This window comes from Talpa occidentalis, unplaced genomic scaffold (assembly GCF_014898055.3).
Source record: "Talpa occidentalis isolate TD23 unplaced genomic scaffold, MPIMG_talOcc4v2.1 talOcc4.7, whole genome shotgun sequence".
In the NCBI taxonomy this organism is placed as follows: domain Eukaryota; kingdom Metazoa; phylum Chordata; class Mammalia; order Eulipotyphla; family Talpidae; genus Talpa; species Talpa occidentalis.
In genome coordinates this window covers 90,979,747-91,005,666 of record NW_023605083.1, presented here as the reverse complement: position 1 = coordinate 91,005,666, position 25,920 = coordinate 90,979,747, and the positions used below count along the sequence as shown (strand labels likewise).

Genomic DNA, 25,920 nt, shown 5'->3' with positions numbered 1-25,920 from the left:
GGGAGGGCTGTAGACTATGGTGGAGGGCTGTGGGTGCTTTGGGGTGGTGTATGTCTCCAGATATACATCTGGAGAGGCACAATCCTATATCTGAGTCACATACATCGTTGTAATCCAATGTTACCTCAATTAAAATGAAAGAGTTGGCATTCCTCAAAAAGGCAGCAATTCCTTTTGTAGAATGTAAATCTTCAGACTGACAATTTCCCCATTTTCTTTTTTTTAAAGATTTATTTATTTATGCATAAAAGAACTGGGGTGTAGGGGCCTCCCCTGTGGCGCAGTGGGTTGATCACAGCACTGTGAAGCTGTCCGCAGCCTCTGCGGTGCGGGTTTGATTCCTGGCGGGCCAGGCAGATTCCTACATGGCGCGGCAGACCTCTCCTGTCGTGCCCGCTGCTCCCCTCAGCAGTGTATTTCGGTCATCTGCCTGTTCTGCTCCTGCTCTGTCTCTGTTTAATCCTCTCACCCTCCCATGCCTCTGGCCTGTACCCCAGCTTTTGTATAAAAATAAATAAATCTTAAAAAATAAATAAATAATAAAATGTAAAAAAAAAACCCACAAATATCTTTAAAAAAGAAAAGAAAAAAAAAAAACTGGGGTGTAGGCCAGAGGTGTAGGGGTGAGAGGATTCACCAGAGACAGAGTGGGGAATAGAACAGGCAGATTGACTGAAATACACTGCTGCAGCAGGTGAGGCAGGAAAGGTCTGCTGCGCCATGTGGTAGTTCCCTGGCCAGCCAGGGATCGAACTCTTGCTGCAAAGGCTGTAGATAGCTTCAGGCCCAATTTTCCTATTTTCATCGCATTCCCTGAAAGTCAGATTTCACTTATGAACAGTTGTTAAACAACTTGCTAAATGTAAAATTCAACCTTCACTGTGAACTTTCTCTGTTCAGACCATCAGATAAAGACTTAACTGGATTTCTTGGTAGCTTTCTGATTTGGACAGTCCATTGGAGAAGGGAGTTTGAAAGTTGCTGTATACTGTTAATGACTGCCCATTTCCTGCTGGAAGTACTATGATTATCTTTAATAAAGCTGGATATTGTATGGCTTGGAAACAAAGTTAAATAGATTTAAAAATATATAAATCTACAGCCAGCAAAAAAGTAGACCTTGAGTACAGATGTGCAGAGATGAGCTGCATTTGTTTTCTTGTTAGACTCTAGAGAACAGTGGGTCAGCTAAAGAACAATGGGGGGTGACATCCTTAAAGTACCCAAAGAAAGAAATCTATAAACCTAGAATTCTAACACTTGTAAGACATTATTCAAAAGTAAAATCAATAAAGACATTTTCTGACAGACACAAACCAGGAAAATTCATCACCGAAAAAAAAAAAAAGAACTTGCACTGCAAAATATTAAAGGAAGCTCTTCTGGCAAAATGAAATAATATGGGATGAAAAATTGTAATCACCTGAAGGAATGAAGATTTCTAAAATGATAAATGATCTTTTATATCTTTACAAAAGAAAACTGGTTGTTTATGGAAAATTAATGGAGTCTGGCAAGATGGCAGCAAGCTTTCCTCAGGTCACACACAACAAAGCTGAGACAAAGCAAACATGATCTGGGCCTCCCCTGGTGGAGCAGCAGTTGAGCACTGGCCCGCAGCCTCTGCAGCACCGGTTCGATACCCAGTCACCAATGAGGGTCCCACATGGCGGGCAGACCTCTCCTTCTGAGCCCGCTGCTCCCCTCAGCAGGGTATTTCATCGGTCTGCCTGTTCTGTTCCTGACTCTGGTGAATTCTCTTACCCTCCAGCGCTTCTGACTGTACCCAGTGCGTGTCTAAATAAATAAATAAATCTAAAAAAAAAAAGCAAATATGATCTCCTGAGGGAAAAGCTGAGCATCAGCATACAAATAGAAAACAGCAGCCTGACTGAAAGGGTCAGGAAAAACTAAGCAATAATCAGTACAGCCCACTAATGGGAGGAGGCACTGTGGGGCAGAGCTACAACCCACTGGATGAAGGAGGCATTGCCGGGCAGCGTCCCCTAAGGCTATGGACCTGGGCACTTACCCACATCAGGGCTCCTGAGGTCCAGTGCTGTACTGGATAAGGGGGTGCATGAGCAGACACCTAATATAGAGGGTGCATTGCTAGAGAGCTACAGAGTGAGGACTACTGGCTTGAATCTGAGGCTCATAACACAGAACACTTGTAGCTAGAACTGGGTTCAAGAACCCCAACTTCCTTATAGAAGAGATCACTCCTGAAGTTCTGGCTGAGCCGTCTGCTAGACCTGTTACCACCCCCTACATTGAGTCGTCATGACAACTGCCCCCTTTTTCCAGACTGAGAGATCTAAAATACAAGGACAAAAGGGGCGGTGATGAGAGAGACTTCAAAGAGATTTTAACACATCTTTGAAAGCAGATGAAGAAATGGATGCCAATTTTACAATGTAAACACTACGGATTAAAGCACATTAAGAAGGGAACACTAAGTACAAAGGCAAATAGCCCTGCAGAGACCCTCTCAGAGGTCCATGACTGGGGTGTGGGGACCAGGTATACCTTGAATACATATAAATGAGAAATACAAAGTCTTGGCTGCAACAATCCCTAGACAACACACCTCACCTTGCAGGCAGCATGCACCCCTGATGCAGTTACAAATGATGGAGCTCTCAGATAAGCATCAACAAGTTTGTCTTTCCTGTATTTCTTGCAATTTCCCCTTGTTTGACAGGTTTGTCTTCTTGCCTTCCAAGGAAAAGGGAGTGAAACAGCAGTTGTTGAAAAAACCAAGCTGGCCCCCACCTGTCTCCATGCCGACCCCTTCCCTTTGCCTTTTGCAGATCCTTGCCCACTTCCCTCCTCTTTTTCCCCCTTTGTATAAATACCCCTGCACTCTGCCAGAGAGCAGGACGGTGTTCTTTCAGACACGAGTGAGCTGCCCTCTTCATTTGTCGGCAAATTAAATCACTTTCATTTTTCTCCAACTCTGTTTCCTTATTGGCTGAGGGAAACTGAAGCTGGCGTTCAGTATCATCTCTGTTAAGATCCTAAGGTTTCATTCCATGGGAAAATTGAAATTAAGAGTGTTACAGGGCAGCCCTGATATTGAACGGGTTGCCTGGCTGTGGGTCCTCACCCGCGCGCTTACAAGGGACTTATTAATACTCCACTACAGGGCCTCCCAGGTGGCGCAGTGGTTGAGCGCTGGGTTGCGAAGTTGCCCGTCGGCCTCTGCGGCGCCGGTTCAATCCCCGGCTGCTCCCCGGCCACCGGAGGAGGGTCCCACATGGCGCGCAGACCTCTCCTGCCGCCCGCTGCTCCCCTCAGCAGTGTCCTTCGGTCCTTCTGCCTGCTCTGCTCCCCGCTCTGGCTCTGGTGAATTCTCTCACCCTCCCGCGCTTCTGACTGTACCCAGTGCATGTATAAACAAAAACAAACAAATAAATAAAAACATGCCTCTATTAAAAAAAAAAATTAGTAAATACTCCACTACAGGCACACACAAAAGGCTAATAAAAGGTTTATTTACAAGGGAAAGGGAATTGAGGAAATGTACAGCTCAGGGGGGAAAATAGGGAAATAAAGTCTTTAATGCGTCCTACCCGATCCGCTGACCTGGAAACCCAAAGTCACTCTTAGAGCTGGCCGCGCTGCGAGCTGGCGGAGAGTCAAAAATGGGGGACCCGCCCAAAGCCCACGTGTCTGGCTTTATGCCAACCTGACTGCTTAACCCCACCCTCAGGTCCCAGCCACCTTCCCTTTGGTGGTGATGGGATTTGGAGTTCCCAGTGTCTTTGGCTTTGGCCTGGGGTGGGGGTGGAGTCCACGAAGCCTGTATGGGATTAGCTTTAGGACATCCTTTTCCCCCTAACAAGAGGATCTGAACATGGGACACTAGGACAGAGACTAGTTAAGTTAGGGCACAAGGCTTAGAGGGCGGGGGTTAATGTGAACACACAACCAATGGTGGAGCCCCACCCTTTCCCCTCACCCTGCTCCTGAATACCAGGAACCTGGTGTGTGCCCTGAATTTGGAAGATTCTCTTATGGAGAAACTAGAGGACTCCAGAGAAAATATCTCCAAATCTTGCCATGTGGGGATGCATCACCATCAGACTGAAGTCAGTTTGGGACATGTGCTGGGTTTGGAGAGCAGGGTCCTGGTAACTCTGGGGAAAGTTACACCAGAGCTCCCCTTTCAGCGGCACTGGTGCGTTTCTCCACGAGACAGAGGCGTTAGTTATATCCAAAAGGGGAGGTTTATTACTAAAAAAGGAAGAGAAGAATAAATGACACTTGCAGAAAGAGCTACCCCAAAAGGGACAGGTTTGCTAAAAGAGAGGCCTGCGTGGTCACAGGCGGGCAGCCTTGGGAGGAGCTGCCTCTGCTGCTTTGCAAAGGGAGGTCAGTGGGGATGTCAGTCACAGGAGGAGGTGGGCAGAAGGGCTGCTGCCCCTTGCAGGTGCAGAAATTGCACAGACTTTGTCTTCTCTTTGAGAGGGGCTTGCGCCTTTGTGGAGTTAACTTTTGTTAACCTAATTACTTTTAGGGTGTGGCTAGGTTGATTTGTAAGGCCTGGTGTTCTCTACAAGGGCCCCTCCATCTCCATATCCCCACCTCTGGTCTGCGCCTCACCGGGCTCTCTACAGCAGTCTGACACTTGATAGATACAGCAGTCAGCACCCAGGGATTTTTGATTTCTACAGCTGGTTTAACCACTATGTTAATCAATTCTTCCCCCACCTCCAGCTCCCCAGCATTGCTGGAGCCAGGTTTCTGGTCTTGTGGTGCCTCCTTTCCAAATTTTCTACTGTTCACCTACATCAAGACTACTCAAAGAGAAAGCTTCCTATTCACATAAAGCTTCTGTTCTTTCTTTTTATAGCTAATATTTTCTTAAGATTCATTCTTGGCTTTGATCCTTTAATAATTGTTACATTGAAATACCACAAACGTTTCCAGTGAGCAAAGGCAAACTTCCTTCATTTCAGGAATAGTTTTTTTGAGTTTTTTGTGAATATTTTTTTAAAGATTTATTTTTATTTATGCATACAATTTATTTTTTTAAGATTATTTATTTATGCATACAAGAGCTGGGGCACAGGCCAGAGATGCAGGGGTTGAGAGGATTCATCAGAGACAGAGTGGGGAACAGAACAGGCAGACTGACTGAAATACACTGCTGAGGGTTAACAGCGAGTGAGACAGGAGAGGTCTGCTGCACCATGTGGGATTCTCCCTGGCCGCCCTGGGAACTGCCATTGCTTCTAGTGCTGTGCCTAATCCCTTGCACCTCTGGAGGCCCTATGCATACAAGTTAATGTATATTTATTTATGCATGCGACAACTGGGGTGTAGGCCAGAGGTGTGGGGTGGGGGAGTAAGAGGATTCATCAGAGACAGAGTGGGGAACAGAACAGGCAGACTGACTGGAATACACAGCTTAGGGGAGCAGTGGGCTAGACTGGAGAGGTCAGCTGCGTCATGTGGGTAGCTCCCTGGTGACTTATGATAGCTTTGATGGAGGATAAGAATAGAAAAACTGGTAAAGAGGTGCCACAAGACCAGAAACCTGGCTCACACAAAGCCGAGAGCTGGAGGTGGGGGTAGAAGGGATTAGCATAGCCATTGACCCAGCTATAGAAACCAAGATTCTTAGGTGCCAATGCCTAGATCACAAAGCATAAGATCCAAGCAGGTATCAGACTGCTGCTGTAAGGAGTGTCTAGAGCATAGAACCAAAGATAAAGACAGGGAGATTGAGCCCATTGTAGAATCTCTGGTCCCTTTCAAATTCTACAGATATCCAAACTTAGCAACCAACTCACAAGGAGTGAGCCCCTCCCAAACAGAAGAAGACTATAGCAGAACACTATATAGAAGAAGACTGCACTGGCTCGGGCAGCAATCCCTCTGCCCACCCGTGCCTATGCAGGTGCCTCTTTTTACCAACTCTCTCCCTCTGGAGGGCAGCAGCTTCCTGCCTGCCCGTGACATGTACCTGCTGGAGCTTCTCTTCACTGACCTCCTTCAGCGGAGGCCGCTCTCCTCAAGGCCTCCCGCCTGCAACCACGCAGGCCTCTCTCAGCAAGCCTGTCCCTTCTGGGGCAGCTCTTCCTGCCCGCTTGTGTCATGCAAGTGTCCTTCATTCTTCTGTCCCCTCTTCCTAATAAATCTGCTCTTTAAATATAACTGATGTCCCTGTCTCCTGGAGAAATTCGCCTAGGAACCTCGCTGCGTGCAGCTGAGAGGGGAACTCTGGTGACAGCATTCCCAGAGTGAACCCAAGGACCCCACACTCCAAACCCACTGACTCCAAAAATGACATCAGCTTCACAGTGCTGAGACTTAACCCCCTGCGCCACCAGGGAGGCCTGCTGTGAATATTATTTTTTAAAGATTTATCTATTTTTATACAAGAGTTGGGGTACAGGCCAGAGGCGCAGAAGGGTGAGAGGATTCACCAGAGACAGAGCGGGGAACAGAACAGGCAGAAGGACCAAAGACACTGCTGAGGGGAGCAGCAGGCGCGACAGGAGAGGTCTGCGTGCCATGTGGGAATCTCCCTGGCTGGCCAGACTCAATCCCATGCTGCAGAGGCTGCGGACAGCTTACAGCACTGTGCTCAACCTGCTGTGCCACCAGGGAGGACTGCTGTGAATATTTTTTAGTGCCATTTGTTATGTCTTTTCCTCGGTGCACTCTGCAGATGATCCCCAAATCCACATGTCCAGCGTGGGTCCTTGCCAAGCACCATACATCCACACACAACATCTCTACCTTGATGACCCCTAAGTCATCAAACACAAATTTTCCAAAAAATCACTCTTCTTCCTCAACTCCCTCCCTTTCCCTGTCACTGAGATGTCACTATCATCTCTGTCTAAGCTGCTGTTTGGGGTGATGCCATTGCCCTGGACATTCATCCTGGGAATTTTTCTCTTCTCTTCGCAAAAGGGGGCTGCCCTCACCACCAGGTCACTTCATTCAGCCTCCTTTGTGTTTTTCACATTTCTCTGCCCGCCTTCTCTCCTACTCCCTCTCATTCATTATCACCTCATTTGGAAGGCCCAACCACTGTCATAATGGGTCTTCCCACTCCACTATCCTTCAATCACTAAATGTCTGCCAAGTTAAACTTTTTGGTCTGATCATGACACTCCCATTTCTTGGAAACCAGCATTGGCTCCCTGCCATCTCCACAAGCTCATAAAAACCCATTCCAGTTTCATGTGCAGATTAATCTGTCTAAGCCTGGGTTTCTCACTAAAAAACAAAACAAAAACAAAAAAAAAAAAAAAAAAAAAACCCAGCTCCTGTATTCATAAATAAATCTTTAAAAAAAAACCAGGAGGAAAGAGCATGGTGACCGTCTGAAAGGGAAATGCTAAGCAAATGAAATCTTTCTGTTTCCTGCTAAAAGAGTCACAAGTCTGGTGCAGTAAATAGTGCAAAGTAAATGTAGACAACAAGTTTTGCTTCTCTAAAGCCTATCTAGATGAGATTACCTAACAGAGGTTACATTTCACCAAGGCCAGACAGCCGCCAGGCTGATTGATATCCCTGGGCATCCTTGAATACCTGTCTTTTGTCACAAACTTTTGTGCTTAGTGACAGATGTTAGATGTTATTAATGTAAGATGGTTATGTATAAAAGAAACCCTTTGTCCCTAGACTGGTGCTCAGACCTTAAGGGGCTACCCAGGTCTGGGACCTCATGAGTAATAAAGCGTCTCCTGACCTCACCATTCCTGAAGTACCGCTTGTTCTTCCCCTGCCTGGGTAAAAGCCGAGAATTTATTTCTGCAACAGGTCCACAGGTGTCTTGGTGGTGGTAGTTTTTTTTTTTTTAAGATTTATTTATTTATGCATACAAGAGCTGGGGTACAGGCCAGAAGTGCAGGGTGTGAGAGGATTCACCAGAGACAGAGTGGGGAGCAGAACAGGTGGATCCACTGAAATACACTGCTGAGGGGAGCAGTGGGCGAGACAGGAGAGGTCTGCTGCGCCATGTGGGTCACCTCTCTGTCCAGGGATGGAACTCGTGCTGCAGAGACTGTGGACAGCTTCATAGCGCTGCTCTTAACCCCTTGCGCCACCAGGGAGGCCCTGAAGCACTTTTATTTAATGAATAAATCACTAGTTTTAAAATTGACAAGGAGTCTCTAAATATTCAACAGTAATGTCCATATTGAAAGGGAACTGCTAAGCAAATAAATTTTTCCATCTCCTTCCTAAAGGGTCATAGGGCTGGTGCAGTAAATAATCCTATGCATTTGTAAATAATAAGTTTGCTCACTTAATAAATCTTTCTTAGAGAGTTTTCTATCTAAGTTTTCGCTTATCTAACCAAGGTTACATTTTAACAAGGTCAGACATCCAGCCCAGCTAATTTATCTCTCAAACGCCATCCCCGAATGTCTGCATCTTTCCCCCTTTGTTTAGGAGTTTTACAGCAAATAGTTGTGCTTGCTAACCCATGTTATCAATGTAAGATGGTTGTGTATAAAGGAAACCTTTTGTCTCTAGACAGGTGCTCAGACCTTACGGGGCTACCCAGGTCTGAGACCCCATAAGCAATAAAGTATATAAAGCATAAGTAATAAAGCTTCTCCTGACCTTGCCATTCCTGAAGTACTGCTTGTTCTTCCCCTGCCTGGGTAAAAGGCTAGAATTTATTTCTGCAACAATATCATTAACAGTGATTATTTATATAGAGAACATATAACAGTGTCCTTTGGGATCATGCTATGTGTTCAGAAACCCAATAAAATCTGTTAGAAATAATTGGTAATCGTGATGCATTCTAGTAATTTGGTCCTAAAATTTTAGTTTTGAAACAAAAAAACTAGGGCCTCCCTGGCGGTGCAAGAGGTTAAGCATAGCACTAGGAAGCTATCCACAGCCACTACAGCACGAATTTGATCCCAGGCCAGGGAGCTGAACCACTTGGCACAGCAGACCTTTCCTGTCTTGACTGTTGCTCCCCTCAACAATGTGTTTCTATAGATCTCCCTGTTCTGCTCCCCACTCTGTCTCTGGTGAATCCTCTCACCCCGAGCATCTAGCCTACACCCCAGTTCTTGTATGCATAAATAAATAAAAATAAATCTTAAAAAAAAAGAGAGAAAGCTTTGATATTACTGACTAACCTGATCTCATTCTGAAGCATCTTACAGGCCAAAAAGGAAATGAGGTTAGTAAAATGCCTCAACAGAGTTTGAGTAATCCTGGATTTGAGATTTACTGGAACTATTTGAAAATGGGTGGCCTGTGCTTCCAGCTTCTCAAGCTCAGTAAACTGTGACATTAGTCACTTGGCAGGTCACACGCATTTCCAAGGTCTTCTCTTTCCCTCAGCAGATGCTGACAGATGTTCAGTCCTTTTCCAAAACAGATAGGCAGCCCCACAGACAAGAGAAAGGAAGAATATGGAATGAAACTTAAGAAATTCTGTGAAGAAAACAGCCTCTTACTTTATGGCTCCACTTCACCTCATGTTTGGGGCGCCCGGAGTGGAAAGTTTTCAGGTCAGAGATTAGACCTTCCATAACTATAGCCTGGTGGAGGAGTCTGTGCATATTTGTTGCCTCCATGGCTAGGGTTGGACTTAAAGTCTCTAAAGTTCATCCAGGAAGGGAAATCTAGACTTGAAATGGAGGAGAAAAAGGGCAGGCTGGAACTTGTGAGGACAAAGTGGAACCTGTGTCTGTCTTGTTGTGCTGCCAACTTCAGTGATGTGATGACCAACCTTGGACTTGCATCAGGGACTTGGGGGACAGGGAAGGAAGAGAAGTTGGTGAAAGACACGTCTAGGGGCCTCCCTGATGGTGCAAGGAATTAAGACGCAGCACTAGGAAGCTGTCCGCAGTCACTGCAGCATGAGTTCTATCCTCAGCCAGGGAGCTACTCACGTGGCACAGCAGACCTCTCCTGGCTTGCCCCCTGCTCCCCTCAGCAGTGTATTTCAGTCAATCTGCCTGTTCTTCTTCCCACTCTGTCTCTCGTGAATCCTCTCACACACACCCCACCTCTGGCCTGTACCCAGTTCTTTTTTTTTTAGGGATTTATTTATTTATGCATACAAGAGCTGGGGTACAGGCCAGAGATGTCAGAGTGAGAAGATTCTGCTTGTTCTTCCCCTGCAAGACAGGAGTGGGGAGCAGAACAGGCAGATTGACTGAAATGCACTGCTGAGGGGAGCAGCGGGAGAGTCAGGAGAGGTCTGCTGTGCCACGTGGGTCAGCTTCCTGGCCGGGGATCGAACTCTTGCTTCAGTGGTTGTGGATAGCTTCATAGTAATCTGTCTTAACCCCCTGCGCTACCAGGGAGGCCCGGCAGCCCTTATATCGACTTGTAATTTGATTTTGCTCCTTTCCTTCCAGACTTGCCTGGCCACTTCTGCCCTTTTCCTGTGGGTCCCCACCAGAGGGTGCCTTAGACTGTGACAAACTTTGGGACCTCATGGTTCTGCTTTGGGCCAAATCTGCTTGGCTGGACATTTACCCACAAGGGGATGGGTAACTTTGGATGTTTCATTGGGAAACTATATTCTTTCTTTTCTTTCTATTGCACACTAGTTGTATTAAAATTCTTTTCTATTGAAGGTCTTTCATACTATGTTTTGTTTTTATGCGGCAGTTGGTAGAACCTAATTAGAGGATATGAAGTTTGGTGTCTTTGGGGTGCCCCTCAGTCTGTCTGATAATAATCAGGTGGCTAGAAGAGGTGCGACCACAGCAAGACTGACTGATTCTGTGGCAACAACACAAATCAAGTCCCCTGCCCCCTTTTCTCACTATTTCTTTTTTGGAGTGAGCACATTTAAGATCTATTATCTTAGCACTTTTAAGTGTATAACGGTATTAACTATAATCACAGTCCATTAGATCCCCAACACTTAGTCATCCCCTAACTGGATATTTGTGTCTTTGACTAGCACCTCCCCATATACTCCCCACTCCAGCACTTTCTGTTTCTTAATTTGACTCTCAGCATCCCCTCTGGAGCTACCCTTGGAGCTGGGCTACCCTGGCCAATGGATGACAGCCTGTGCCTGGATCTTTAATGTAGGCTGCAGCAGTGTCCGTCAAGAGGGCGAATCCTGGTTGGAGGAAAAAATATTTGAATACTCTGCCACTGCCTTGACTGTTTCCCACCCTAGGGAGCCACTGGTGCTCCTGAGAGGCCCAGCTTTTCCTCTGGGCACCCTGCTTCCACCGGTGAATGCTGTGTATTTTGGACAATCCTTTATCTCCTTATCTGAACTGCTAAGGGAAGTGGATTAATAGTCTTCACGTGATACAGCCAGGTGTGCTAATCCAGGTGCTATCGCCATTGCTATAACTCCCAACACGTTGCCTTTGAGCAGTCCTTGCAGCCAAAGATAAGCAAAGCCTGCCCAATGCCCCGGAGCTCTAATCCCAGCCTGAAAAAGGAGTCTTAGTGGTTGGACCAGTTTGCACTCCCACCAGCAGTGCAGGAGAGTTCCTTTTTCTCCACACCCTCGCCAACATTTGTTGTTGCTAGTTTTTTTAATATGTGCCATTCTCACTGGTGTAAGATGGTATCTCATGGTAGTTTTGATTTGCATTTCCCTGATGACAAGTGATGTTGAACATTTTTTTCATATGCCTGCTGGCCATTTGCATTTCCTCTTCAGAGGAGTTTCTTTTTAGCTCTTCTGCCCATTTTTGGACTGGATTATTTTCTTTGTTTTTGTTGAGTCTCATCAGCTCTTTGTAGATTTTTGTGATCAGTCCTTTATCATTAGTGCTGGGTGCAAAAATGTTCTCCCAGTTGGTGGGGTTTCTCTTTGTTTTGGTTATTGTCTCTTTTGCTGTGCAGAAGCTCTTTAATTTGATGTAGTCCCAGCTGTTTATCTTTCTCTTCACTATCACTGCTTTGGGTGATGTGTCTGTAAAGATGTCTTTGAGGTGCATGTCATGTAGCGTTTTGCCTATATTTCCTTCTATGTATTTTATGGTTTCAGGTCTTATGTCTAGTTCTTCAATCCATTTTGAGTTGGTTTTTGTGGAGATTTCTTGACCTACTAATCATAGAGCTTCCATATGATCCACAATTCCACTCCTAGGTATTTACCCAAATGACACAGAAACAGTAATTCCAAAGGGCACCTGCACCCCTATGTTTATAGCAGCACTATTTATAATAGCTAAGCTATGGAAGCAACACAAATGCCCAAAAATAGATGACTGGATCAAGAAGATGTGGTACATATACACAATGGAACATTACTTGGCAATCAAAAAAGATAAATACAAAAGCCTACTCTCTTCTATTCCCTGCCCTAAAATGAGTTATCTTTTCATTATGCCCATAGTGAACAAATTTTATTCTGAGCATACTTCCTAGGGGACTTGCTCCCCTTCTACCTTCCTCTTTTCCTTTCCTATGCTCAGTTATTTTAACATAAGTTACATGGGTAGATTACATTTTGGGTAGACAAGGTCATTCAAACGGAGGATGAGCAAAAGGGGAGTTTCTCGAAATGGAAGGGGGAAGGAGCTAGCAGAAGAGAAGAGGCACTGGCTTGCCCTGCCACCATCTCCTCTTTGTCCCTCTCCCTCCCCACCCCCCAGCTTTAAACAGAGCCTTTTCAATAAATAAGTTATAACATGTCAAATCAGTATTATTGGACTTGGTTATCTCTAATCTGGCTCCAGAGAACTCCCTACTGTCCCCTCCACACTCAAAAGGTGCCCATAGAGAAGAGGTAGACAGTGTTCACAGCTGGCAGAACTGATAATTGTGTAACACAGTGGAGGTGTAGGTTAACACTACTGCTGGTAATCGTATTGCAATGAGTGTGTATCAAATCAGCGTGCTGTACATCTTAAAGCTATAAAATGTCACATGTCAATTATATCCCAATAAAATGGGGAGAGGGGAAATACAGGAAGAAATGAGGCGCAAAAGAAAGACTAGATAAACCCTTCAACAAATCTAATTATCTAAGAATCAGAAAGAATATATAATAAAGTTCATTAATCTAAAAGAATATTATTTTAATAGCTTTTTAATCAATTAGGAAATGAAGGGAATCTGACTCTGGGATCTTCATATTATCAAAATGAGTTTAAGGTAATGTTTATTAAAAACATATTCTTGGGAATTTTTTTTTTCTCCAGCAGGGGCTGCTGTAGCATGCAAATACAAATTTTGTGACAAATTGAAACTTTCAAATGAAGAAACTGAATAAGGATTAATTTATTTTATTGACTCTCTTGAAGTTTCCTCTTAATATTGAAACCTAATGCTCTTTGTAGTTGTAAAACCCCATTTCCATCAAAACCATTTATCAAAATCTTGTAATTTGTATAGAAAAACAGAAAGTATTACCTGTGATTCTTCAATAATGATGCAATTAAGTTTGTCCATTAAAGACACAAATGGTTTCCAACCAGGAGAAAAGACAACCCCAAAGATTATAGGAATATCAATCTGCAGAACATTCATCAGTTTTGTTATTCCATCCAGCATTCTCTACTACAGTAATTAAAATACTTCTGTTTTGGGCTTCCCTGGTGGCGCCCGGGTTAGAGATAGCGCTATCAAGCTATCGCCAGCCACTGCAGCTCAAGTTCGATCCCCGGCAGCCAGGGAGCTACCCACATGGCACAGCAGACCTCTCCTGCTTGGCCCGCTGCTCCCCTCAGCAGTGTATTTCAGTCAGTCTGCCTGTTCTGCTCCCCGCTCTGTTTCTGGTGAATCCTCTCACCCCCCACACCTCTGGCCTGTACCCCAGCTCTTGTATGCATAAATAAATTAATCTTTAATAAAAAAGTACTAGTTTCAAATTGTAACATTATTTTTTTAGGGAACAGTCTGCACATATCAAAGCAGAGTAAACCAACCCCCCTTCCAACTACGCTCAATATTTGCTCAAATAGGCTATCAGTGTCTATAATTAATACACAAAATTTCCACTCCATCAAGAATTCTTATCAATTCTGGAGACTGGAAATTTTTTTTCAAAGATTTATTTATTTATGTATGTATGTATGTATGCATTCAAGAGCTGGGGTACAGGCCAGAGGTGTGGGGTGGGGGGGAATGAAAGGATTCGCCAGAGACAGAGTGGGAAGAAGAACAGGCAGATTGACCGAAATACACTGCTGACGGGAGCAGCGGCTGAGTCAGGAGAGGTCTGCTGCGCCATGTGGGTTGCTCCTTGGCCGGCCAGGGATTGAACTCACGCTGCAGTGGCTGTGGATAGCTTCATAGGTTGTTTCTTAACCCCTTGCGCCACCAGGGAGGTCCCCAAGGCTGGAAATTTTTGAGAAGCCATGCTGAGTGTAGATTTTCACACTAATTTAGAAATACTATGGACAAACATTTTCAAGTGGATCTTACAAGGCTATCAGAGAACAATAGTGATGAACTAAAACTTTAATGAAAGACATAACTTTTATTTTTTTTAAGATTTATTTATTTATGTGTACAAGATCTGGGTTGTAGGCCAGAGGTGCAGGGGGTAAGAGAATTCACCAGAGACAGAGTGGGGAACAGAACAGGCAGACTGACTGAAATACACTGCTGAGGGGAGCAGCGAGCGAGCCAGGAGAGGTCTGCTGCGCCATGTGGGTCACCTCCCTGGCTGGGGATCAAACTGGTATTGGCAGCAGCTCGCTATAGCTTCATAGCGCTGTGTCTTTAACCCCTGCGCCACTAGGGAGGGAGGCCCTGAAAGATGTATCCCTTAAAAAGTAAATATTTTAGCACCCTAACTAAAACTGCCTCCTTACCAATTGATCTGCAATAAAGCTGCTTTTTTTTAAGATTTATTTTTTATTTATTTATGCATATAAGAACTGGGGGGTAAGCCGAAGTTGTGGGAAGTGAGAGGATTCACCAGAGAGAGTGGGGAGCAGAACAGGCAGACTGACTGAAATACACTGCTCAGGGGAGCAGCAGGCAACACATAAGGGTTAGCTGTGCCATATGGGTTAGCAACCTGGCCAGCTGGGGATCAAACTCAGTGCTTTAGAGGCTAGGGATAGCTTCACAGTGCTGTACTTAACCCTTTGTGCCACTAGGGAGGTCCGACTTTGTTCATAGTTCAAAGAAAACAATTTTGCCTTATTGTACTGTTCATTTCTGTTTTAAAACATCCACAGATAAGCATACTGAAAAACAAATCTTCCAAGTTTTTTTTCCAAAATTTTAACTGAATACAGAAACTGAATTCTTTCCAGTTCTTTTGTTGTCACTAGCTAAAATAAGGAGGGGGTGTGTGTGTTATTTTTCAGTTCATTATTGTAATTTGGAGCTTCACTATTACAAATGGGTTACAGTTGTGGATTCCTCACATAAAACTGAGACAAAACACCTCTAGATGGGAGCAGCTTCTTCAGTTTCATCAGTTTAATCCCATTTATCATTTTTCAGTGAGCCATGAAATGAAAATCTTTTTTTTTTAAAGATTTATTTTATTTATGCATTCAAGAACTGGGGTAGAGGCCAGAGGTATGGGGGGTGAGAGGATTCACCAGAGAGAGTGGGGAGCAAAACAGGTGGATCTACTGAAATACACTGCTGAGGGGAGCAGCGGGCAAGACAGGAGAGGTCTGCTGCACCATGTGGGTAGCTCCCTGGCTAGGGAATCGAACTCATGCCGCAGTGGCTAGTGACAGCTCATAGTGCTATGACTTAACCCGTTGCGCCACCAGGGAGGCCCCCCTTATTTTACTCTAGAGACAGTTTATATAAAAGGCAGAGGTGAATGATGAGGGAGGAACATAGGAAAGGAAAAGAGGAAGGCAGAAGGGGAGCAAGTCCCCTAGGAAGTATGCTCAGAATAAAATTTGTTCACTATGGGCATAATGAAAAGATAACTCATTTAGGGCAGGGAATAGAAGAGAGTAGGCTTTTGTGGAGGTGGGGGGAAGCTGAAAGCACTGCATGGTGGGGTTACAGCTTGGATGGGAGCCAGCTGAGACAATCAGAGGCTCGGGGCATTCATATGGCCACGCTGTTTTCCACCAGGCTAGGTCGCAGGTACTCATATGGTATGTCCAGCTTTGCGTTCCTGGTCTCAATTTCTTTCTCCATGGCAGCCAGCTCCTCCCTGAACTTCATCAGTATAGCCTTGGGCTTAGGACCTGAAAAGTACTCCTCCTCATGCTGGCCCAGAGCCACCTGGATGGAGAGAAAATGACAGCTGAGAGCCTTATAATCCTCAGTATGGAGTGCCACACCTCCCCACATTTGCCGCCTTCCTCAGGAACTCAGGCACCCGGTTCTCACCATAACGGGCTGGCGTCTGCCCAGTTGCCAAGTGATGGACATCTGGAGAGAAGCCTGATGAAAGTTGGGCAGCGTCGCCATCACTGTCTCCAGTGTCGCATCCTTGGTGGTCGGTGGAGGCAAACGCATGGTGCAGGGTGCGTTAGGCACCCAAGTGAACCAGTCCAGCTAAGGAGGGCAGACAGCTAGAGTCAGCATCTGCTAAGTGTGCCTTAGCTCACCTGCACTCCCCCCAATTCTAAGTGCAAATGCCCAGCTGTGCCCACAATGGGAAGTACCTGGCCCAGGTGGATGGAGGAGTGCTGGCCGGTGCAGGTAAAGATGCACATGGTGACAAAGTGGCAAAGCTGTTCCTGGGACTGTAAGGAGACGGGGAAGCCTGCAATGGGCAGGGAGAGTTCAAAGCTGTGAGTCCCGGAATAGAAGCAGCGCTCAGAGAGATGAGAAGCAAGGGTCAAAGGGTTGGAGAAGGCAGGCCAAGAACCCTCAGTAACTACTGTGAGATCTGAGTGGCTTAGGTGAGGAAAGGGGAGATCTGCTGGGAGGGTGACTCAGGGGGACACCGGCATGGCTCATAACAAACTCACAAGGTCAATTATGTTAACTTTTCAGATATTCAGCAAACTTGTTCCCGTGGTAGGACTATAACACGGAGAAAGGCAAGTGCTATAAATCATCAGAGCTTTATGTTTTTGTTTTCAGAGTTGGTTGTTGAGCATTTATGAGCAAACAATGGTCTCACTACATCTGGGACCAGGATGGATTTTCTGTACGTAGGATAGGGATCTGTCTCCAGCTAGAAGAAAAGCAATCTAGGATAAACTTTGGGCATTTTCACAGGGGTTGGAATGCTTCAAGAAGTTTCCATAGTGATAAAGGGGATTCCGGGCATTTTCCAAGGAGGAAACTTACACTGGTGGTCTGAGGGCAGGGGCTCAACTTACCTCGGTCCTGGGCCCCTCGCAGTCCAACTTCAGTGATCTCTTGACACCAGTTCTGCAGCTCAACATCCTCTTTCACCGCTTTATCCGTCTTGTAGTAGAGAGTCAGGATTCCCTCCACGTAGCTATCCGCCAAAGGGTCAGAGAAGAGAGCTGATACTGACAGGGAGCCCCCAGGCCCTCTTCTCTTTGCCCCAGCCTCCCAACACACACACAGACCTCCTGCTCACCTAGCCCCCTCCTCTACAGCCAGCCTGCCCAGCCCTGCCTTCCCCCTTGCTTCACCTGAAGATGATTTTCCAGAGTCGCAAGGCATCTTGGGCATAGTAGCAAGACTTGACATCCAGAAGCCCCCTGTCAGCCAGATCGTCAGGGGGGCACAATGATTTGTAGGTTAGAAAGGCTCCAGCCCGCAGGAGCAGCTCCACGTGGCCTCCCCCACCTGTGCTCACCACCTAAGGGGTCAGGAGAGGAGGGTCAGGCTTGTGGACCCGCCCCAGGGCTAGAGCTGGAGGAAGAGCAGTCTCCAGAATTTTCTCTCCTCATACCTGGTCGAAAACTCCCATGTCAGAGACCAGCCCATTCCTGGCCCGGGCATTAATTTCCATGGTGTATCGCAGGTGGGGAATTATAAGCTGGAAGGAAGAGAGCAGAGCAGGGCAGAGTCAGCAGAGGCCTGTGTCAGGTTCCCGCAGGAGATGAGGGGTGGAAAGCAAAAGTGACACCAGGTCTTCAGGACACGAATAGACATACAGTTCAGTGACCCCTTCAACACCGGGGGTGCTCAGTGGGTTTGTAATTCCTTCAACAAACCACTGCCTTATTGTTCCAGGATAACTGAAAGAAATCATTCTCCTTTTCATATAAGACTTGTTAAAGGTCTAACTCAATAGTTCTCGGATTTTTTTCATTATTACTCCCCTAAGGAGCCTTTTCAGATATTTTTTTCCTATTCTCACCTCCCTCCCAGAAATTTTAATGCTACAGTTATACTTTATATCTGTTATATACAAGCTGTATCTATGTGATTTATAATAAACATGGTTTTTTGCCCTCCCCCCACCACTTTCACCCCCTTGGGGCATAATCTTCCCACCGAGAACAGGCTAACCTGCCCGCCTTGGAACCTTCTCTCCAACCCGCACCCCTTTGTCCATTACACTCACCTTCTTCGTGTTCTTCAAACAAGCCAAGCTTATTCCTGCCCCAGGACCTTCACACTAGCTGTTCCCTCTTAGGACAACATGGCCTATGATCAGCTCTAGGTTGGTTCTTGGCATCTCATTCCCTCTGTCATCTCTTCAAGGGAGTCTTTCCTGACCACCAGTCTAAGTTTCTCATCACATCCCTTGTGTTGATTTGCTGCATTGCATTGTCAGAGCTGATGTGACCATACTATCTCCATGGTCTGATATCCCTTAATAGAAATGGAATTTCCCATAGAGCAGGACCTTGCCTGTCTTGCTGAGTGAGCACTGGCATCTAGAGTGGTTCTTGACCCATGGGTTACTATGTTAGAACTCTTCAAAAATGGAGAGGACGTCTTTTATGTTATGTCCCCTCCCCCATGTTGGATGGAATCCTTGGTCATTTTTGTGGACGGTGTACATACTGTATATATATATATATATATATATATATACACATATATATGTATATCTGAGCTTTATACATTAAAAAAAAATAAGGCTCCCCCACACTCATACCACTGAGTCATTTTCACTTCCTTGGGAAGTAATATCACCCCACCGAAAATGCACAGCAAGCCATATTCCCACTCCCTCGCTCATTGGGTGGCTCTCCCCACATCCTGAGACTCCACAGAGAGGGTGCTTCCAGTTGTGGGACTGTGCCCTGGGGCAGAGAGAGGGGCAGGCAGGAGAGAAGGGAATAAGGAGTTACCTTGAAGACAGGGTGTAAGGATGGAAGGCACCTCATCGTGGCTACAGCGAAGACCTCAGCCATCAGGTGTCCCCTCAGCAGATGAGACTGCAGCTCATGAAGCTGGAAGTCGGAGCTACGGACCCAGCATTTGGCCAGGAGCCAGACCATCGGGGGATCGGTGGGCAGGAAAAGCGGTGGCGGGGCGGACCCTATGTGTGGCAGTTGGAGCTGTAGCAGGAAGAGTTCAGGGAAGAGACAGGTAAACGCCAGGCACCCTGGGCACCGAGGCCCAGCTGGCATGTTTGACCTCTCGCTTCTCCCTCCAGATTCACCCCGCCTGGTTGAGGCGACTTCTCTACATCCACCTTCCTCCCCTCCCTCTCCTTCCTACTCAGTCCCTTGACAGCCTGCAAGTGGCTCTGCCCTCCGCCTTCTGCAGAAACGGCTCCTCCACTTCCCCTGAGAGTCTGCTCAGTGTGCGCAAGATTCAGAGCCCACACTCCTCTTCAGAAATCTCAGCCTCTCCATTCTTTCAGGCACACAGTGAAGTCTGCAGTTCTCCCTGCCTGTGACACCACCAGCCAGCCCTACAAGTGGACCATCTCCCCATTCCCTCAAAATTGGTCAGACCAAACCTTGGCTGAACTTTTTTCCTCTTTATTTGTCCTATTTCTGTAAGTGCCTGCGTGACTGCTCCCTGCCTCTCTCCTTAAATCCAGACCAGGTTCATTTTCCTCTGCAGCCCCATCTACCTTTCCTGTCCACCCCCTCCCTCCCATCACCTCCACCTTGGTCAGCTGCCCTAACAGGTCACCCTAATCTTGATGTCTACAACTGCCTCCAACCATCTTAAACACAGTTGCCCAGTAACACGATTATAGCATCTTGCACAACAGCCTCCACCGGCCTCCAAGTTCATAGGACTTAGCTTGACGTCCATGATCCACCAGCCTGGCCCTCTCAGCTCACCTCATTCCCCAACACGCCATCTAACTATCTGGAATCTTCTGACTCCAGCATGCTCAGTCATTCCTTGGCCTGTCTTGCCCCTGTGGGGAAGGTCTGCCCCTCCTTCCAGCTTGAAGATCTAAATCTAAGTCTTTACCCTCCTCTAGGGCTAGTGCCCACCCCATCTCCAATGACCCCTCCCTGACCATCTCTACCCTCAGGGACTTCTTAGTCCTGGAGCTTTTTCACACCTGCCCTGTCAGTCTCTCCAGCTAGACTACAACTTTCTTCCTTGGTCCCTTTCCTTCTGTGATGCCTCCCCCAGGGCCTTTGCACACAACGGGTGCTCAGCGAGCTGGTTGTTAAACCAGCCAAGTTGACTCCTATCTGCCAAACAGTCTTGTATTATCTCTAGTTTCTACCTTCCATCTGTTCAAATTAGGGAAGTTTTCCTTTTCATTGAGTTACAGCACTTTGGCGGCAAATCACAGCAGCCACTTATCAAACAAACTTAAACAATGAGAAAAATATGTCAATATTTACAACACACTAGAAACTGCAGCCTTAGCAACACTATCTTTGGATTAAAAATAAAAATCTTAGATATCAACTAAAACATGTGTAGGGCTTCTAGATTTTTCACAATTCTCAAGGGATGTTCATTAGTAGAAGAAAGGCAGGCCCCTAGTCCTAGAGGTGGTGGGGAGGTCCCAGCAGAGGAGAAAGGTCTGTCCCCAGGACCTGAATCACCAATGAGAAAGGGATGACCCAGGCAAAATGGGGGGGGGGGTGGAATCTACAGAGAGGGGGCCTGCAGGCAGAGGAGGGCCTAGGTAGAATCACAAGGGTACAGGGGTCTAGGGGGCAGGTCTCGGGACCAGGCATATGCCCTCCTGTTTGATGTCAGTTTCTAGGTAAATAAATACAAACAAACAAAGCTGACTGAACTGAGGGGGCCACCCACCGGGGAGGAGAAGTCCCAGGTCCTCTCACCTGGATGACCATGGGCAAGAGTTTCCCATCGGGCTGGAGCTTCAGCATGACCAGAGGGGCAGCCAGGTACTGCTGAGAACACAGGATGACATTGGCCTTGATCCCATCCAGCAGGGCAAAATCGGCTTCAAACAGTGTGCCTGCCTGCATGAGGGTAGAGGGTGGGGCCACTATCAGCATAAGGTGCTTCACCCACCCTGACGCCCCACAGAAAGGACAAAGAGAAGGAAACTCACCTACTTGTAGCAAATAGTGGATCATGGGCTTATCGCCTGCTATCATTCCTATATGTCCTTGAATTAGCCCCAGGTTTGATGTTTTATGTGATTAGACAGGTTAGGTATCTTGCCTGACGCCACACAGTTTATAAACAGCAAAGTCAGGATCCAGACCCAAGTTTGCTTCACCCTCTAATCTCATGAGTTTTCTCTCCCAACTGATCCATGTCGATGTCCCAATGAATAACCCCACCCCTGGGGCTGATTTTCTTACTCCACACCCACCTGAGAGTCCTAGCACCAAAGCCCAGTGATATTCCTTCATTTTGACTCTGCTTCTATGAACCACCTCACACGCTTCCTCCATAATGCAGTATAAACATGTAGGGAAGGATGTCAGGGAACTTCTAAGTGATCACTCAAGATTTCTCCAGTGGAATCCCTTGTTGCTGTCTGCAGCAAGCTGGGTCAGAGTGGTCACCACAGAAACACAAACATCCACCCCACCTCCATTTCACTGAATGACCAGCCTAGGGCTCTTGTGTCCATACCTGGAGCTCCTTCTGCAGCTGGGCCTGCAGCTCCTCCATGCCTGGAGGGAACACTAGGCGGGCAGGAAGTTGACTGGAACGTCTTACCAACATGGGGTTGGCACCGTTGAGAAACTGGTACCCAAAAAAGGCATCATCCTTCCAGGAGTCACGAACCCGCACTGGGGATGGCAGTTTAGAGCGTGTTATGAGATCTGAGTTCCTGGTCTTTCCTGTCCCCACCAAACCATCTCCACTTGACTCTAGCCTATCAGAGGAACCCAGGCTTATGGTCCCTTAATTGGGTGGGATCTTGCGGGTAAGAGTCTTGGAAGAGGTATTGGGTGTACTGACCAGCCAACTTGCTCTGGCCACACCAGAAAATCCTCTTGAAGTCATCCAGATCATTCCAATGAGCCAGAACATTTAAAGAGTCTTTGATAGCTAGTTCTGCCAGCCTATAGGAAAGGAGATCAACTCAAGTTATTCTCAGAAAGAAATGTTAAAACCAGCCACTGAGCCACCTTGAGCTCAGGTCATAACCATTGGCTTCCATTAAACCAGGACACCTCCCTCTCACCCAAGCCTCTTGTTCTCACCCCTTGGCTAGGGAAGCCTCAAAGTCAATTTTCTTGTCCTCCAGAAACCTTTCATCTACTGGAAGGTCTTCCTTTGTGGCCCCACTCATATTCAGGATTAGCCCATCCTTCCAGTTACCCCACCTGTGGTGTAGAAGTGAAATGAGGCATTGGTGCTGGGGAGGGTGAGCAACTTGCTGTGGGGTGAGGACTCCGGGGCAAGGGAGTAGAGCTAACCTGTAGAGCGCCCTTCTCTCCTCCAGCTCCTTCTCCCTGTGTTTCCTGAACAGACCTTCAGGGTCCTCTACCATTGTGCAGCCTAGAAGTGGAGTGAGCACATAGGTAATCCCTTGTCCCTGCCAAGAGTCCCTTCTCAGCCCCGCTGCCAATCCACACCCTTGCCTCTCTATGACAGCTCCTGCAACCTGCTTTTCTGACAAGCCTGACAGACCCCACCCCCAGCTTCCACCCTCACCCCCACCTCCCTCCTCCTAGTCTGCCACCCAGCAAAACTTGAGCCCCGACCTCTTCACACACACCCTTCTGCTCACCAGTGCCCTCCGGCAGGTTCAAAAAGCCATCGCCCTCCACCCATCGGTAGCACGGGAACGTGAGCACTTCCCCACTGTCCCCGGGGCCCTGCACGGAGATCCAGTTGCAGAACCATGCATCATCCCCAAGGAAGCACGTTTTGCGCACTTTCACGAACAGCAACCGCCCCAGGTATTCCTTCACGTCCACCTGGAATTCTGCGTCCTGCAGGCAACAGAAGAAGCTCGGCGTCCGTGGAGCTCGCCGAAAGGGTGCTTGGACTGAGCTCGGCTCTCTCTGGAGCCCTTCCGCTGGGCTTGTGGGCAAGTGGCCAAAAGCAGCCAGAAGAGGAAGGTGGCGCTCACCGAGCTAGTGGCCCCACCGTCCCATTCGGGGTCGTGGGGTTCCTCAGTCCGGGGTGAGGAGGGGGAGGGAACATGAGGGTGTGCGCTCCTCCCTTCATTTTTCCTCCCTGTGATCACCGGTGGGGTCTGGCGCTGGGTTGGGCTCGTGGCAGCGCACCGAGAGCGCGCGAGCAGCAGAGCCCGGAGACCAGCGGTTACCACGGAGGCACCACCAAGGCTGGGCCCGGCCAGGGCCAGTCTTTCCCGAGACCGCGCCCTCCATGAGGAGAAGCTCCTCGTAGGGGATGGAAAGGGTGTCGCCAGGGAGACGGAGAGGGGAAAGGTGTGCGGGATCGAGGGAACAGGGCTCTGAGGCCGAGCGCGGGCGAACAGCGCGGTGACCCTGGACTCAGAGCGCGAGTGTGGACAGATGGGCAGGACCTGATGCGGAGAGTATCGAAGGAAGACGAAGCTACGTCTTTGGATTTGGTCCTTCCAACAAGCTGAAGCCGGTCCAACTTTTTAAGGCGGGGAGGGCGGAGGGCAGGGTCACCTTAAGGGTGGGAGTGTGTTTGGAGGAAATCGCTGCAGCTGTAGAAGTGCTAGGGAGGCGGGAGGGGAGCGGGGAGGTGGGTAGAGGGCGCAGGTGCTATTGGTTCGAGGTGCCGGTGATCGGGCGCTAGGGTGGACATCAGGGCACGGACGCCAGAGGTGTCCAGAAGATTAAATCGACAGCGCTCGAGTCTTGGTTAGACAGAGCCTTAGAGAGCCGGAGCCCAGCGCGACGCCTGGGGGAGACCAAAGGAGAGGTCTGGGAGCTGGAGAGAGGAGCGGACCTCACTCTGCCACGCTCCTTTGCCGCTTCCAGGGGACAGACATCGGGTCTGGGGTCCTTGGAGAGAGCTAGACAGGCGCTGAGAACTTGCGGGTGGGCGGAGGGAAAAAGTAACAGGAACCAGGAGCCAACCCCTAGGAGACGCGATGGGAGAGGGAAATTCAGATTTCTCTGTCCTCGGTGTCTCACCCACGCCGCCCCCGCCCCGCCCTTGCCGGGTTCCCCCAGCCCGCTCCCCCCCCCCCCAGCTGATAAGACCACAGGGTCGGAGATCCAGCAACAGCAGGAAAGGTTTGAAATAACAGTTTTTAAGAATAGAGAAAACCAGAGACGAACGACCGCTTTGGGGAGCCGCTGTCTTTCAAGAAAAAAAGGGAGTCCCCGTGTCTGTGGAGCCACCGGCGCGCAACAGGATCCTCTCCATTCCTTGGGGTGGCGCGGCGGGAACGCTCGCTGAGCCTCAGCCTGGACCACGCATCGCCCAGAGGAGCTTTACCAGGCGGCCTCCGAGCTCTCTGCGCAAGCAGCGCGTCTCTTCACCGATATTTGACAGACTTGGGACCCAGGGAGCAGCCCCCCCTCCCGACTGGCCAGCTCACCTTGCCCCGCGCCAGCCACAGGTACGACCCCAGCTTGGCCTCGCCGTGCTGGCCGACCAGCCACAGCTGCACCTTGTTCTTGGAGCCCGCGAAGAGAGAGCAGCCTGTGGACACGCGGACTCGGTAGACAACCATCTTGCCCAAGGACGTTTTGCCTCCCCTGAGGGGTAAGAAGAGTGGCCGCAATAAATAACTGGGCCCCACACCCCGCCCCGCCCCTCGGAGGCCTTGCTGAAAGTCGGGGTGTGGGATGGCTTATCTCCAACCAACCGCGCCTGTCCAGGCGCTGGGTCACCCAGCTCCCCGCAGCTTGGGGCCAAGAAGGTGGGGCCGGAGGCGCAGTGCAGGTCAGGGAGTGCGAATGATTATTTTGGTGGGAGGAGGATCGAAGGGGGAGGCAGATAAGGATTTGGGCAGAAAGCGTGCGGGAGGAAGGTATCCGTGATGCCCCTTTCTCCTAAGTGCAAGCACTTGCACACGCGCGCGGAGGAACACACACCCATCATAGTTTGGTTCATCCCAGCGAGGGATCATGGAGAGGGGTTGAAAGGAACTAGGAGACCTGGTCAGCTGCAACCTTTAAGGAAAGTGCTCTCGGCCCCGGAATTAATTTGACCAACCTGGAACGCTTTGCTTGCCTTCTTGCCTTTCCTGTGCCAGACTCTGGGACTCATTTCTTTCTGCTCTGAAAACCTCTGCTCTCTGTTGCCAGCAGGATAAATTCCAGACTTTCTGGCATCCAAAGCCCTTGCCAAGCTAGCCTGCCCACCTTTACCTCAAAAACAAAAAATAATTTATAAAACAGGTGGTCTCGCAAGGGTTGACGCAGCACTATGAAGCTCTCCACAGCCTCTGCAGCACCAGTTGGATCCTCGCCCTGGGAGGTGACATTCATGGCGCAACAGACCTCTCCTGCCTAGCCCGCTGCTCCCCTCAGCAGTGTATTTCAATCAGTCTGCCTGTTCTGTTTCCCACTCTGTCTCTGGTGGATCCTCTCACCACCACCACCACACCCTGCATCTCTGGCCTGCACCCCAGCTCTTATATGCATAAATAAATAAATCTTTTTTTAAAAATTTAAAACACGAATAGTACTAACATCATAATAGTCATGGAGATAACAGTCGTAGAGGCAGGAAGGGACACGGAGCAGGTTTTCTATGATCCAGCAGACCAGGTAAAGCAGGAGTCAGAGTCCTCAGGGGCTTTTGCAGGTCTTTTATTTAGATTTAGCAGGCATATGGCAGCCAGGGGTGCTGGGGGGCCAGGAGGCTGGC

The 25,920-nt window shown here is 48.2% G+C and overlaps 1 protein-coding gene across 1 annotated transcript; it reads right to left on the bottom strand.

The window, feature by feature from the left end:
• Positions 1–15,428: 15,428 nt before the first annotated feature.
• Positions 15,429–24,818, bottom strand: LOC119232067 (polyunsaturated fatty acid lipoxygenase ALOX15-like). The gene is made up of 14 exons (XM_037493951.2): positions 24,644–24,818; positions 22,886–23,090; positions 22,572–22,653; positions 22,356–22,478; positions 22,111–22,214; positions 21,778–21,938; positions 21,009–21,152; positions 19,086–19,295; positions 17,732–17,818; positions 17,469–17,638; positions 17,187–17,308; positions 16,521–16,621; positions 16,243–16,410; positions 15,429–16,134 (listed from the first exon to the last, which is right to left on the bottom strand). The coding sequence occupies exons 1-14, from the start codon at positions 24,776–24,778 to the stop codon at positions 15,955–15,957; spliced, it is 1,992 nt and encodes a 663-aa protein (XP_037349848.1). The 5' UTR covers positions 24,779–24,818; the 3' UTR covers positions 15,429–15,954.
• Between the last annotated feature and the right edge of the window lie 1,102 nt (positions 24,819–25,920).